We start from the raw sequence: 16,316 nt of genomic DNA, 5'->3' as shown, positions 1-16,316 counted from the left end.
ATGTAAACTAACGAAAACCATTTACTGTAACCCGTAAATGTCCAGGTGATACTGAGAAACTTTTACTATGGGATTAACCCCGAAATCACGAAAATATCTTCTGACAGTTTCATAGGTAGTTTTATTTTATAGTAAGTATTTCCTATGGGAGAGTAAATTTTTATTTCGCGTTTTGGGTGTTGGTCCCATACAGGGTGTCCACTACTAAATCCAAAAAAAATTCCCTGACTTTCCATGACCATTTAAGAAAATTTCCCTGACCAAATTTTCATTCTATGATGATATTTTTACCACTTTTGCTTAGGGTTGCAAAAAAACAGTTTTTTTGTCTTAAAAAAAAAAACTCGAAAAAAACGCATTTTTTTTAGGGTTCCGTTCCTCAAAAGGGAGAAACGGAACGCTTATAGGATCACTCGTGCGTCTGTCTGTCCGTCTGTTACAGCCAATTATTTTCTGGGATATGTTTGTTTTCTAAAGTACGAAATATACAAATTTGCAAGGCAGTTCATACTTTTATGTTAACTATTAAACTTGGCTATACCAGTGACGGCCCGTGCACTTTCAATCAGGGACATTAGGGTAGAGCGAGGTTGAGTTTCGGCGCCTTTGGACACTGCATGCAAAAAAAAGCGCGAGCGCAGCGAGCGCGAAAATTTTTCCCCTTTTTTACGTCCCGTAGTAGTTATTATGTACATAACTTAGCAAACAAAATGGAGTACCTAGTCTATCAGAGCAGAGTCAGGAAAGCAGGCTTGAAATGAACTTGAGTAACTTTGTCTTTGTCGTTTTCACGTCGCCCTAGCAAAAGCACCTACCTTATGAATGTTTTACATGGTGACATTGTGGTGCAACCACAGACCAATACAACAAGACGGCCCTTACAGGGCGACTCGCGGTCACCAAGCATACGACAAATCAGGTTTATAAAAGTTTGAACGCGTGCGACCCGCTAACAGTGTTCGTGTCCGCTCGGGAAAAAATCTTAAATAATCAAATTTGGTTGCAAACAATGGTCTCTTGCAGCATAAAGTGGTGTGGCAAGTCTTCTAACACTTCTACATATAAAAAAGATGGAATAACATTCCACAGTTAAGTCAAATTAATTATTTTGTTGAATATTGTTTATTATCCGCGGAGTTCATTTATACTGGTCAATATGGTTGTACTGAGCGGCGCCGAGGCGCGTCCATCCCTTTTTGCCTAGTTAACAATGCGATATGCTATCCCTTTCACGTAAACGTCTAGGGATGGGGCCATGTTAGTTTATGTCTGTTGCGGGAACTTCGTACTGCCGTTCGTACCATGTGCTACCATTTTATGAAATATAAAAGAAAGCAGATTTGTAATTGTGAATAAATCTAGAATCTGTAGAGTCTGTAGTGTTATTTAGTTGATTGATTAGTTTAGAATATTTAGTTGGTAATTTAACTTAGTAAACGTAAGTAAAAATGCACAGTTTAGTTATTAGTTACTAGAATGATTTTTATTGAGGTGCTATCACAATCATCATCCTCCTTGCGTTATCCCGGCATCGGCATTCGCCACGGCTCACGGGAGGCGCTTTGGAAACTAATCCCAAGATTTGGCGTAGGCACTGGTTTTATGAAAGCGACTGCCATCTGACCTTCCAACCCGAAGGGTAACTAGGCCTTATTATAATTTAATTATAATATTATAATTTGTTGCAAAACAAATTCACCACAGTACTGGTACCGGTACCAATGTCTATAATAGACATGTCCCATTCCCATCCCTACAGCTAATCGTAAAGGCGCGCCATTATTTGAAACGACCAATGGCAGCACCGTGCGCGCCCGCCTCACCCCGCAAGGATTGGTGATTTGCGTCTCGACAATATCGCTTGCATTAGGCTTCTAGTGGGGTGTTCTGTGGGTGCAACTTTCCAGTAAATCTTTGCTGTCATGGATGTGGCCAACCCAAGAAATCATATTATTTTTTCAATACTTTTTGATTTTTTTTCTTGGTGCCAAATTTTTCCCTGACCTCCAAATCATTTCCCTGACTTTCCCTGACTTTCCATGACCACTATGAGCTTCCCTGACTTTTCCCTGACTTTCCCTGACTTTCCAGAAAGTGGACACCCTGCCATAGTAAAAGTTTCTCAGTATCACCTGGACATTTACGGGTTACAATAAATGGTTTTCGTTAGTTTACATACTGTATACTATATATATATATATCACCTCTATTATAATACTGGAAATAAAACTAAAATTCAAACAACCTTAAACTTTAATTGATCAACCAACCATTCAACATCTCTCGAACACCTTATACAAATCTGGCAAATTCGCAATTTGCAAAATCGCTCCATTGCTCACAAAGCTAGTAGGCGGTAAAAAGTTCCTCCTTATAGCCGGGAATATCACATGCTCCTGCTTCCAATGCTCGGATTTCACTGACTCTGTGGTGGTGTCCGGGTTGGGCTGGGAGTAGAAAATGGCGGTCTGCCGGGAAAACGTGTCGAAGCATTCTTTTTCGGCGTCCCAGTTGACCTCGGTGACGAGACGGACCAGGTAGGTTGGTAATGCGCCCATAAATGGAGTGTGGTTGTCTGTAAAATGTTTTATCCCTCCCAGGTTAAGTCTAGCCCCCTTAGGCCCATTTGCACCAATCACTCAGGGTTAGTGGGCTGTCATCTGTCAAATTCCATATAAAATGGTGGATTAACCCTCCATTTTCGTTGGTGCAAGTGGCCTTTATTCATAAAAAGTTGCTGAACTGATTAGTTAAAAGTGTTTTGTCCCTTTCTCACAAATACATAAGTCAACCCTACAGAAAGGGACAAAACACTCAACTAATCAGTTAAGTAACTTTTTTATGAATAAGGGGGTAGATTTATAAAACAGGTAATAACAAATAAGCCAACTCTTTCTATGAGCTTTGGACTGATCCACATTACTGGCTAGAAGATGACGATTAATAAAACACCCAGTTTTATTAATCCCTAAAGGACTATGTCATGGCAACACCCGGGAAAGTCCAAATTTAGTGTTAAAAGTTTCTTAAATTTAAAAAAACACCCAATACGTCAACATTAAACAGGGAAGTATAGTTTGGCAAAAATAATAAAAAATTAAGAAGTGACGAAACTGTCCACTTTTCTCACGTATATTTGAAAGGAATGACACTACAGTGTTGCCATTCTTATTTGTCAAGCTGTAATGTATGCATTTTCACTGCTAGATTAGTATTAGGTACAAAGAGGCAGTGCCAACAGCTGACCGTCGCCACTCAGCTACAGAGATAGTACTCGGAACAGCATGGCTCGCTTGCTCGTCAGCAGTTGGCACATCTGTTGTGCCATCTCTCATTATAATAGTTTAGCCTAACTCATCTAGCAACAGCGGCAGTGCCAACAACTGACCATCGCCACTCAGCTCCAGGGAGAAGTACTCGAGCACCATGGCTCGCTTGCTCGTCAGCAGTTGGCAAATCTGTTGTGCCATCTCTCATTATAATAATTTAGCCTAACTCATCTAGCAACAGCGGCAGTGCCAACAACTGACCATCGCCACTCAGCTCCAGGGAGAAGTACTCGAGCACCATGGCTCGCTTGCTCGTCAGCAGTTGGCACATGTGTTGTGCCATCTTGCATTATAATAGTTTAGCCTAACTCACCCAGCAACAGCGGCAGTGCCAACAGCTGATCGTCGTCACTGAGCTCCAGGGAGAAGTACTCGAGCAGCATGGCTCGTTTGCTCGTCAGCAGTTGGCACATGTGTTGTGCCATCTCTCTCATGTCGCCTGTCAAAATTAAACTAGTTTAATTGATATAAGGTTTGCTGTTAGGCTAGCTCACAGTTCCAATGCTACCTAATGTATATACGTATACATATGTATTGCGTGCAAGCGTAAGGACGAGGTGCATTATAAGTTAGGACCGAAGAGGATCGAGTATTATAGAGAGTTACTGTCAAAGTAAAATGTGTAATCTCAGTGCATAGACTTAGACTGCGAACTCTCGACACAAGCTTAAATTTTTTACATACATACATACAACATACAATCACGCCTGTATCCCATGAAGGGGTAGGCAGAGCACATGAAACTACTTAAGTTTCAGTGCCACTCTTGGCAAATAAGGGGTTGAAAGAAAACGAAACATCAACGATTAACATTTTTAAAGCTCAATTTTGACAATTTGGCCCATATTCTTAGCTTGATACAAAGAGGATCGAATATTATAGTGAGTCACTGTCAAAGTAAAATGTGTAATCACAGTGCATAGACTGCCATTTAACACGTTAAACGCCATGGTGGACACCATGTGTCCGGCACTTCGTGTATCAGTTAGGCCATATGAAATTTTATATTTTTACCATTTTTTACATGATGATTTTTTGTCAAATTCTCAAAATAAACTTCACATTATTAACGCAATACATGAAATAAACTATTAATTTACAAAATTACTCGTAAATATCAGTGCCGGTCACCGGTGGCCGTCATGGCCTGCGGGGAAACAAATCTGTGATTCCTTCGCGTAGGGCCGTGGGGGGCCACAGTGCCGCCCACAGCGGCACATCTGTTTGTATTGTATGTATTGCAACACTACGCCTTTCCCCAATTAAACTTTATAAATGCATTTTATTTGCTTCTTTTGTTTCTTTTCTAACACCTGTGTATTTGTGTAAATACATTTTTTTATTGCCACGCGGTGTACCTTTGATTATGCCGACGCTTTTGTGCTATTTTTGCAACGACATATGTTTGGAATTACATTTTTGGGAAGTACATCAGCGTTTATCTTTTATTACTGCTCTTATTTTTTACACTCGTAAACGTTTTTCAATTGAATATTTTGTATTTATATTCCCTACAAAACTGTGTAAGTAAGTCAGTTAGTCTTAGACTTTCTTGTAGAAAAGATGACACCCAATCATCTGACCATATCATTTTGTGACTGTGTTTAGTACATATGATTTAGATATAATAGTGTTATGGTGATAATATGAATAATAAAATGGCAACAACAATACAGCCTCCTGCTAGTCCTGCTCCAAGAGCTAGAAGAGTAGCTCATAGATTGGCTAAAAAAGAAGGTCCGGCTAGGGCAAGCAGATTTATAGAGTATGTGTATTATATTAAATTGAACTTTTAAATTGTTCGTTTCATAAGTTTTGTGTTTTATTTAATTTCTTAGTAAAAAATAAGTCGGGTTATTAATGCTTACTAACAATATAATATTGTTTTTATTACAATAACCAATGGATACATTCCAATTGGAATGCACTGGCTCTATCTCGTCTATCAATAGGTACAAACGAGAACCAAAGCGTGCAAACTATTCCATGAGGTCACGCCGTATATGTCAAATAGAGTTTTCCCATATAATAGTGTCCGTGAGTTCAAAACAGCCGATCAAAGATGAACCTACATCGCGGTCACCGGTGACCCCCATGGCTTAAACAGAGAGTGTTAGTGCCGGTCACCGGTGACCAACGCGGCTCAAACGAAAGTAATCAAAATTTACATTGGCGTTTAACGTGTTAAACCCTAAGTGCGTTTTCACATTATCCGATCCGATATCGGATGTCGGACCGATATCCCATATATTACAGGCGCTATCTTGGATTTTTTACATTGAAATCCTTCCGACATCCGATATCGAATCGAGTAATGTGAAAACGGACTAAAGAGTCACCATTTTATCGATCAACGTGATACACACAGATATAAATATTCATTCGGCTCGTGAGTTTATCTATCCTTCACCACTCACCTAGTTCAGGATTCCATTCTGCGTCTTGGGAAGACAGACCGAGGACGAACAGCTCTTCCAAAGGCAAGGGATTTGACAGTTTTATCAGCCCGAAGTTTTGGAAGTCGTATAGCATCGTTTCATAGAATAATTCTTCACTGGAAAAAGATAGGAAATAGTACATTACGATACAAGTGCGTAAAAGTTCGAAGTAGAAGTTACTAATTTCCTTTTCGCACGTGTATTTTACGACGTTTTTCAGTACAGATGGCCATCCGAAGTTACGACGTTGCATAATTCTGTGGGTCTAGTGAAAAAGGGTATAACTCAAATTGAAGTCCGAGGTGGGACTTGTGCCCTTTTTCACCGAGTCAATTTGAGTTATACCCTTTTTCACTAGACTCACAATAATGAGCCACTCTCGCACTAGTGCGTAAAAAAAACACCATCTCTATTGAAAAACATACATTATTATCACAGAGAACCTCCTATAGAGTAGAAATCTTGTATATTTTGTTCGCGATACGAGTCACCAGTGTTTGGGGTGCGAGGAGCGGGCGGGGAATGTGTTAAGCGCGCTGTGATTGGCCGTTTCAAGGACGGCGGGCAGTCGCGCCAGATGAAAAGGGACAGAAGTATGACTGTCCCTCTACTGACGCGTAAGTGGCCAATGTAAGTTGACCTATGCCGGCTCTGAATAAATTATAAATATGACTTATTTGTGGAATGTAATGCCGTCTGTTTTTAAATTTGAGCTTCTTGTTACCTTTCCACACCATTTCACACTACAGGTGGACATCTTTAAGGCATCAAAATACCCTTTTCCAATTTTTTAGTGCGAATACCACGCGCTGCTTTCGGGTCTGTTACTTGGTCGATACTGATCGGGCACGGCGAGCGCCCGCGCTTATATCAGTGCAAATACTAGGAAGGCTGGCGACCGCGAGTCGTCTTGTAATGGATGTCTATAGGGGTTGGTCTGTGATTATTATACATCTCCCAAGTAGAAAGATTTTTAGGAAAAAAATATGATGCAACGATTTTTAACCCCCAGCGCAAAAACGACGGGGTGTTATAAGTTTGACGTGTCTGTCTGTCTATCTATCTGTCTGTGTGTGTGTCTGTCTGTGGCATAGTAGCTCCCGAACGGATGGACCGATTTAGTTTTTTTTGTTTGAAAGCTGAATCAGTCGGGAGTGTTCTTAGCCATGTTTCATGAAAATCGGTCCACTATTTCGGGTTTTTTTTTTTAATTTTAATCTTGTGGTTAGGTTAGATTACCAGATTTTTATCAACTTGCAGTAAGTAATAAGCATGTTAGTAAGTAATAAGTATCTATGTATAAGTATATTTCTATGGGTAAAATCTTGCATGTTAAATTTGACCCACTTTACATTTAGGTACGTATTTAAATAGGATGACACTGCTGTATTATTGATGATATAAAATAAAACTAAACTTAGAATGGAGACAGGAATTGTCTATAATACCATCATGCTAAAATAACAATCTATTTTCATTCCGGGGTTTTAACCTTCTGGGGTTCGATGTCCTAATACTAGGTCAAAATACCTAAGATGAAATTTGAATCTACGTTAAATGGAATTGAGTTGCTTTTGTTTTGATTCGTTCGAATTTCAGACAAAAGAAATTCAGCCCTGTTTTCTAGTACCGTTGATCAAATCTTATTGGATTTTTTTTGTATGGTGGGCCGCTAGAGGATTTAGTAGGTACTTATTAGAAAATATGCTTCTTCTTCGGTTCCTCATCGCTGAGGGTCGCGACCAAGTGAGGTCGTTATTTTTTGCACCAAAGCTCTAAATTGAAAATGAAAGCCATAAAAGATAGACCCTACATTTTTTCTGCCATAAACATTTTTGTTCTATAGAAGGTATAGAAATAATTTTACTCACGTTAACCTAGTAGTATCACACAAATACAGCTTCGTCGAATGCTGTATAAGCGACTTATGTAAATCAATACATCCAATGAATATCAAATTGGCCAATATTTCTCTCAGATTAGAATTACATTGCTTCTCCACATCCATCCTTAACTGCTTCACGCTTGTCAATTTCGTTTCTGTTCTTTCATACTTAAACGTTCTAGTTTTAAACGATTCTTTGGGGTCTATATAACTTATATTGCCCTGGTCTACCGCATGATTTTTCCATATTTCGGATTCTGGCATTTTATTTAATACTGCTGGTTCTTCGACTAGTGAATTTTCTAGGATATCATCTACCACCATATTTTCATTATTCACTGTTGTTTTCACATCGTTATTCACAATGTTTTCAGTGTTTTTAACATTTATTTCATCTGTTTCGATAGGTTTGAAGAATTTGTCTATCTTTTGAACGTCAGAGTTGACTCGAACCATGTTGTTGGGGTTGACTTTGGCCGCTTCCGTAGTTTTCTTTACCATTTCTTCAACCATCGTCGCTCCGGGTAGCCTGGCCTGGAATTACATAAAACACGTGTTACTTTTCTTTTTTTTAAATAGCCTATAATGTGTCCCACTGCTGGGCAAAGGCCTCCCCTGTTTTCCGCCACTCGTCACGGCTCTGTGCATGCTCTCGCCAGCCGCCACAAAATGAGTCCAGGGGGTTACCATGACGTACTAAAGACGTTCAGTTTAGGTTGAGAGAAAGGGACACAGCTATAGCAGTTACATAGCTCCGTCCCTCTCTCTCAACCTAAACTGAACGGCTTTAGCACGTCATAGTAACCCCCCTGGTCTTTCCGCCATCTCATCTTTGGTCTACCTGGACCTCTGGTAATTTGTGGCGCCCATTCGGTCGCTATTTTGGCCCATTTCAGGATGCATCTTTCTATGATTTAAACGTTATCGAAATTCCATAAAAAAACGTCGTACTATACACACATGTGGAAAAAGAAAACTCGTAACTTGTGCCGATTTAAAACACAGGGAGTGTTTAGTTAAGGGAGTGATTAGTCGTGTTTGAATTTATCGCCACTCATTTCCAACCCCCTCTTTTCCGCATGTGTATCGTAACGTAATGTACTATTATATGTATAGTAGAGATAATAGAGTATCTTATAAAACATTATTATGTCCTCATAGTTAAAATTTACTGAACATATGCATTTGAAATCGCATTTTTTAGCTTACTGTTTTATACGTAAATTGACCGACGACCGATCTGGCGTAGTTGGTAGTGACTCTGCCTGCTAAGCCGCGGTCCTGGGTTCGAATCCCGGTAAGGGCATTTGTTTGTGTGATGAGCACAGATATTTGTTCCTGAGTCGTGGATGTTTTCTATGTATATAAGTATGTATTTATCTATTTAAGTATGTATATCGTCGCTTAGCACCCATAGTACAAGCTTTGCTTAGTTTGGGGCTAAGTTGATCTGTGTAAGGTGTCCCCGAAATTTATATTTATTAATTATTTATTGATAAATATATTCGATCCTAAAACTTAATAACACTCTCATAAAGTTGACTCTCACACATACATACCTGCGTATACAGGACCCGTGTAGAGTTACAACTGAGCAGTTTGCTCTCAACACACGCCTTCAGCTTCTCAATGATTTGCTCTTCGTACAGAAACTGTACCTCGTGCTTCGTGGGGTGAACGTTTACGTCTACGTTTTTGGGATCTGAAAAATGAGAGCCAATGGCAAAAATCACTAACACATGTACAGTCAGCTGCAGAGAAAAGTAGACCCCGTTGCATACAAATTTGTATGGCAGGAGGTCTCCTTTTCTCTGCAGCTGACTGTACAAAGTGGTGCCATCTACAATCTATCTATCTTAGTGCGTTTTCACATTATCCGATCCGATATCGGATGTCGGACCGATATCCCATACATTAAAGGCGCCATGTTGAATTTTTTTTAATCCATTCCATTGAAATCCTTCCGACATCCGATATCGGATCGGATAATGTAAAAACAGACTTAGGGCCAATTGCATAGGGTTCACCAACTAACTCTGAGTTAGATGCTTAACCTGGAGTTAAATTAGCGAACTTTTTGGAGGGATCCATAACTCACGCCACGCATATACAATTGGTATCGACTCTTTACAGATATAGCGCGGCTGTCCTAAATCAAAACCTAGCAAGTGCATTGAAAATACACGTCCCCTGCTAGGTTTTGATTTGGGACAGCCGAGCGGATTATTTAGGATCCAACAAGCGTGGCCCATCCGGAACAAAAACCCAGGAGCAAAACAAACAAAAATGTGCCTATTTTCGCATATCCTCAAGGGATATAACCTAACCACAAAATTAAAATTTTGAAAAACCCTCGACCGCGACATAGTGGACCGATTTTTATGAAACATAGCTAAGAACACTCCCGACTAACTCAGCTTTAACTCAACGTCTATATTGCTGTAGTTTGTAGGTTAGGTATAGGTTTAGCTTAGGAACGCCTACCATCTCCAATTCTCCTTTAACTGCTCTAAGGTTAACTGGAAGAAATCCCTTAATGGGATAAGTTCGCCTTTGTACAAATGATGTGTGTGTTCTTTTTTCTTTACTGTGTGTGTGTTCTTATCTTTGTACAATAAAGTGTATTACTACTACTGCTTTCAAACAAGAAAAACTCGAAATCGGTTCGTCCGTTCGGGAGCTACGATGCCACAGACAGACCGTCGTTTTTGCGTCGGGGGTTAAAAAATGCGACAAGTAATATAAGTACGGAATTTAGAAACTTTATACTAGTAAAGTTGATTACAGAATATTAGAATCATTTATTTGTCTAACATAGGTGTACATAAGTTGTTACATTATTATGTTGGTAGTAGACTTACCTAATTCTATACTAAGGTAGACGAAGGCGTGAGAGTTCTTCGGCAAGTACGTTGAGTAAACTGAATCTACGGCCTTACGGATTGCTGAAACGAAAAACATAATTCTATGAGCATATACAATTTAACTTTCACTACAGACTTGATCATCATTTAACTCTTTAAAATTTGCACAAAAATATATTTTTTTTGTCGAAATTAGCTTGACGTCATATAACATTTTATCTTTATTTTGCCCTCAGAAATAAAATAAATAAATATATCCTATAGGACATTCTTACACAGATTGACTGAGGCCCACGGTAACATGAAGGCTTGTGTTGTGGGTACTCAGACAACGATATATTTAATATATAAATACTTATATACATAGAAAACATCCATGACTCAGGAACAAATATCTGTGCTCATCACACAAATAAATGCCCTTACCGGGATTCGAACCCGGGACCGCGGCGCAGCAGGCAGGGTCACTACCGACAGAAATGTGTAGTTAAAATCTTTTGATTTCCTGATTTTACACCGTGTATAAGTATTTATATCGTAAGCTAGCACCCATAGTACAAGCATTTATATAATAGGGTTTGCTTAGCTTGAGGTTGGGTTGATCTGTGTAAGGGTTTCCCAAAATCTATCAACGCTGAATCCAAACCAACCGACCAAAAATCGCTCGTTAATATGAACACGCTTACGGCTCAGCCACGACATTGGTCTAAGCGCGGCAGCGGTGAGCGGCGGCCATACATTGGAGCGAGACACAGCGATGGGACTTTTCATTCGCACGTATGGCTGCCGCTCCCCGCTGTCGCGCTTAGACCAATGTCGTGGCTGGGCCGTTACGCGTCGTCGTCACTCCATCCGTACTCACAAAGAGGATCGAGTACTATAGAGAGTTATTATCAAAGTAAAATGTGTAATCACAGTGCATAGTCTGCCATCTCTCGACACAGGCTTGAAACTTTTGAACCTCAGTTTTGACAATTTGGCTCATATTCTTAGCTTGATGTGTTAAAATGTCAAATATTAATAGCGCCATCTAGCCGAGCGTCCCCCAAAGGTGTAACGCCATCTAGGCCACCGTACCTTTTTCACCGGGGCTTTGAGGTACGTTTTTTTCTTAGACTTTATCTATACGGAGTTACATATGTCTTTATTCGCAAGTTCATACGAACGAGCGATTTTTGATCGGCGGAAACCGATTCAGCGTCGATAGATTTGGGGAAGCCCTGTGTCCCTCAATATTTGTTTAAATGAGGAACAACTTACATTGCGAGTCAACTAGCCGATGATTGATGAACAACAACATGACTCCTTTCTTATGCGAGTAGTTGACGTTAGTAATGAACCCGTGTACAGAGAGCTTCAGCGTTTCGTCTTTTATTTGTAGCTCCATCAGTTCTCGGGCTATTGTGTTACCATGGATCTGAAAAATTGAGAAAAAATAGTTACAGCATGATGAGCCGAACGAGGATAAGGTCCTGCCTCAATAATATTAGGGTCGGCTCACACCGGAATGGTAGCGGCCGGCAGCGGTCAGCAGCGGCCACCCGCGGCAAATTATTTCACACTAAAAGTGCTCACCGCGTCACTGCCATTCCGGTGTGAGCCGACCCTTACGGCCCAGCCACGACATTGATCTAAGCGCGACAGCGGTGAGCGGCAGCCATACGTGCGAATGAAAAGTCCCATCGCTGTGTCTCGCTCCAATGTATGGCCGCCGCTCACCGCTGTCGCGCTTAGACCAATGTCGTGGCTGAGCCGTTAGAGCTGTGCTTAGAGAGAGAGAGAGAGAGAGAGAGAGAGAGAGAGAGAGAGAGAGAGAGACAAACCGCCGGCGGAAGTGCCGCAGTTGTTAGCTCACTGTGTGCGTGATGACAAGACTCGCTGGTCATTCGCATGTAGGTACACAGACATGGAAATGATGCGAGTGTAGGGTTGCAAATAGAAAAAAACGCCAAATGTTTTTTTTTTAGAATTATGAAAATTTTTTTAGATGAACAAATAATACGACAATAACGGTTTTTCGTGATTCGTAACGTTTAAATAACAATAACGTATATTTTTATTCGATAAACGTACATTCAGTATGCAAGCGTTTATTGGGGAATCCCCGATGCGGCGTGGAGCGTGGAGAGGCGGTGGTGTAAATGTTAGTTTTATGAAACCAGAAATTAAAGTTATTAAATTAAATTCCTTTAATAGTCAACATAAAGTCTTAAAAACCGTATAAAAGTATTAACTGTTTTGCAAATTTTGAGGTTTCGTCTTTAGAAAAAAACATACCAACTCCAGAAAAAAAATATGTTTTTTTTTCACGGTTTTTTTTTCAAGCCAGAAAAAAACTGTTTTTTTGCAACCCTATGCATGTGTATTGCGTAATAGCCAATAGTGGTATCAAGAACTTGCGACAGGCGTCTTTAATACAAATAGCCGACATGTCCGATCTTCCTTCCACATCTGTGGGACCGCCTGATTTATCATGTGCCATGTTTTCTATGAAAATGATAGACAATAATAATTTTCAGCAAATAAACATACCTACAGATTTTTTTAACAACAACTTTGTGGAGTATTTATTTCCACAATACTTGTATTACATAGACTATAAATACTAAAAAAAAACCTAACATTGCGGAATCTGTTTTGAAATAAAATAAATACATATAAAGGAATACTTACAATAAGCGCTGGTGGCCTAGTAAGAGCGTGCGACTTTCAATCCAGAGGTCGCGGGTTCGAACACTTCGAACCTCGGCTCGTACCAATGAGTTTTTCGGAACTTATGTGCGAAATGTCATTTCATATTCACCAGTCGCTTTTCGGTGAAGGAAAACATCGTGAGGATTGTGAGGAAACCCGACTAATTCCAATAAGGCCTAGTTACCCTTTGGGTTGGAAGGTCAGATGGCAGTCGCTTTCGTAACACTAGTGCCTACGCCAAATATTGGCATTAGTTGTTACAGCGGACCCCAGGCTCCCATGAGCTGCGGCAAATGCCAGGATAACGAAAGGAGAATGATGATAAGGATTACTTACACCTTCTTCTCTTCCATGCATCCTGATACCCTCTGCTGGGGTGTAGAGCTCGAATGATATTTCTCCATTTACTCCGGTCTTGGGCAGTTTGGGCAACCTCCTCCCACCCCATTCCTAGCACCCTGAGCTCCTGCTGAACCGAGCGACGCCAGGAAGCATTTCTTTTTTTTGCCAATAATTTTTTTTTTATTGTTTTAGGGAATTTTAGGTCAATTGTACTCAGAATCACGAGTACTTTCAATCTCATTGGGAGACAAAGTGTCCCAGAATTTCGATACATTTTTGTTACTTTCCTCTTTTGTTATCCCATACAACATGTACGGAAAATGGTAACAAAATAAGAAACAATCGCATGGGACAATTTTTTTAACTACGATTGAAAAAGCTAGTAATTCTAAGTAGAAATAGCATTTTTTTTTCAAAAATATCACACTTCATAAAAGTGTCAAAAAAAAAGAAATGCTACAGGTTGATTTAGGGCGGCATGGTTTGCGCTTTCGGGTATATTCCAGGTGAGGGCCATTTTGAATAGGTGGGTATCAGGAATACTTACAATCCTAACATTTTCAATAACAGATGAATTAACAGGTGTCTTCAAATCAGTCTTCTCTCCAAACTTCTTAAGCGTGAATCCGACATGGCTGTTATGTACCGCATAGCCACCAACCACGTCCATAATGTGCGTGTATTCTTCGTTAGGGCTCCGTAGGGCTCTCTTACGGGCTATGACGTTGTAGAATAAGTCTTCTACGGTGATTTGGGTGCCATTGTTGCCAGCACAGGCTTTGATTGGACCTTTCAGTTTGCCATCTTCATAGGATGCCCTGGAAATCATTTTGATAAGGGTAAATATTTAAATTTTTATTTTATTTTTACTAGAGAGTCCTGATGTACGACCATAGTTTATAAGTCGTCAAAATTTTCGTCTAAAAACCATGTTCTGTCATTCACTCATTTTTAATTGTATTTATCAATATTTTTATCAGCTAATAGGTACTATTATAGATTTAAAAGTTAGATTCAATCTAGAAGGTTTTGCAAGCTAAGCCCTGCCTGCACCATAGACAGAGGATTTTTTTACTCCATGTAGAAAACCCTGATGAGGCCGACCTGTCTGGCCTAGCATGTAGTGACCCTGCCTACTATTTGTGTGATGAGCACAGATATTTGTACTATGTATTTATATATTATATATATCATTGTCAGAGTAACCACAACACAAGCCTTCTTGAGCTTTCCATGGGGCTCAGTCAAACTGTGTAAGAAGTCCTTATAATATTTATTTATTTATGAAGGGACTGAAGTTGTACTTAACACTGTAGAGCGTTCCTCAACAAAGTTTTTATTGTGACAAGGTTATCTCAATATTTACATATCACACTCAATATTTTTACTATCACAATTAGCCTTTCTTTCTACCAATAAACTAAGTGAGTCAGAATGGAACTCTCTGTATAGGCAATAAGCCATATAAACTTACTTGTAAGCACATTTAGAAGCGGCAGTCTTAGTCAGTATAGTCAGATGGGCAATGTGGCTGATGCTAGCCAGAGCCTCTCCTCGGAAACCGTAAGTGTTGATCTCTTGCAGGTCCTCATATTGGCTCAGTTTTGATGTGGTGAATCGCTCACAGACTATATCTAGGTTATCGTTTCTGATACCAGTACCATTGTCTTGGATCTAAATATTAGAAATATATATGTATGTATGTTTAAAAAAAAAAACATATTAAAGAATAATAGTTTGAAGTTATAAATTTGTACTATCATAAAGAAGCAATTACTTGGCATCATGGTAAGATGGATCCAGCTAATTCAAGAGCTTAAATACGTAAAATACAGGTGATTTACACATACCTGCAAGTATTTCAAGCCGCCAGCCTTTACAGTGATAATTATATTGGTCGATTTGGCATCCAAGCTGCAATAGAGAAACTGTATTTGTTTAACAGTATTCATATGGATACTTACAATTTTATTATTTCTTTATTTACCTATTTTCGATGAGTTCCTTCAATGCATTCGCCGGCCTTTGAACAATCTCGCCGGCTGCTATTCGGTTCACAACATCCTCACTTAGTTTTTTAATGATACCTGGTTCAGACATTATTTCCTAGGGTTTAGCTATGTGGTTAAAAACAAGGGAATCATTTGTAGAATTAAATAAAACCAAAAAATAGTTTCCGACCAAAGCATTCAAATCAAAACTTGAGGTATGTTTGGTGATATGATGCGGTCCGAAAAGACAGTCTTACCTAAATGTTGAACGTTTTTAATAAAAGCTTGAATAGCTGGAATGCTATATAGTCTGTGTACATTCCGAAACATATACACATTATACAGAAATATACTAAAGCACTGTGATTTTACACAATGTACATTACACCAAGATAAAAGTTATCAATTACCATTACAAATTAGATTTGGTATAAATATTTAAGTATACATTAAAGTCACTAAATAGATTTATCAAAACTATATTCAAACTAGACATTTTTCACAATTATAATTTTGAACGTACTTTAAATTTGACAGTCTGGATTTTGACGTTCGACGCGATAAGTATAGGCTAGTTTCCTACTAGTCAAATCAGCTTCTTTTTAAGAACTGTCAAAACGATTTGCTAGTATGGAATTACTATGAAATACTGAGGAGTGACGTCACGGTCAATTCATTTACTTTTTATCTTTCTCTTTGACTTATTAAATAGAAGTTTTGTTGAAATATAACTACTGTCCATATATTTCTTCATATTTTGTGGAGCTTTATTT

The 16,316-nt window shown here is 39.3% G+C and overlaps 1 protein-coding gene across 1 annotated transcript; it reads right to left on the bottom strand.

The window, feature by feature from the left end:
- Positions 1 to 2,241: 2,241 nt before the first annotated feature.
- Positions 2,242 to 15,752, bottom strand: LOC125238315 (DNA mismatch repair protein Mlh1). Its single transcript, XM_048145608.1, has 11 exons — positions 15,540 to 15,752; positions 15,403 to 15,466; positions 15,027 to 15,226; positions 14,100 to 14,370; positions 11,777 to 11,933; positions 10,514 to 10,597; positions 9,212 to 9,354; positions 7,639 to 8,186; positions 5,747 to 5,883; positions 3,643 to 3,768; positions 2,242 to 2,575 (listed from the first exon to the last, which is right to left on the bottom strand). Exons 1-11 carry the CDS (start codon positions 15,650 to 15,652, stop codon positions 2,274 to 2,276), a joined length of 2,145 nt encoding a protein of 714 aa, XP_048001565.1. The 5' UTR covers positions 15,653 to 15,752; the 3' UTR covers positions 2,242 to 2,273.
- Positions 15,753 to 16,316: the final 564 nt, after the last annotated feature.

This window comes from Leguminivora glycinivorella, chromosome 23, assembly GCF_023078275.1.
Source record: "Leguminivora glycinivorella isolate SPB_JAAS2020 chromosome 23, LegGlyc_1.1, whole genome shotgun sequence".
Taxonomy (NCBI): domain Eukaryota; kingdom Metazoa; phylum Arthropoda; class Insecta; order Lepidoptera; family Tortricidae; genus Leguminivora; species Leguminivora glycinivorella.
This window is presented reverse-complemented; position numbering and strand designations above follow the sequence as displayed.

What these genes read in the sequence shown, in the direction of transcription:
- LOC125238315 (XM_048145608.1), bottom strand. Translation starts at nt 15,652, where the DNA reads ATGTCTGAACCAGGTATCATTAAAAAACTAAGTGAGGATGTTGTGAAC. An exon ending in TCGGCTAGTTGACTCGCAAT is followed by an intron (nt 10,598 to 11,776) that starts GTAAGTTGTTCC and finishes TTTTCGTTTCAG; the next exon opens with CAATCCGTAAGGCCGTAGAT. An exon ending in CACGGGTCCTGTATACGCAG is followed by an intron (nt 8,187 to 9,211) that starts GTATGTATGTGT and finishes ATGTAATTCCAG; the next exon opens with GCCAGGCTACCCGGAGCGAC.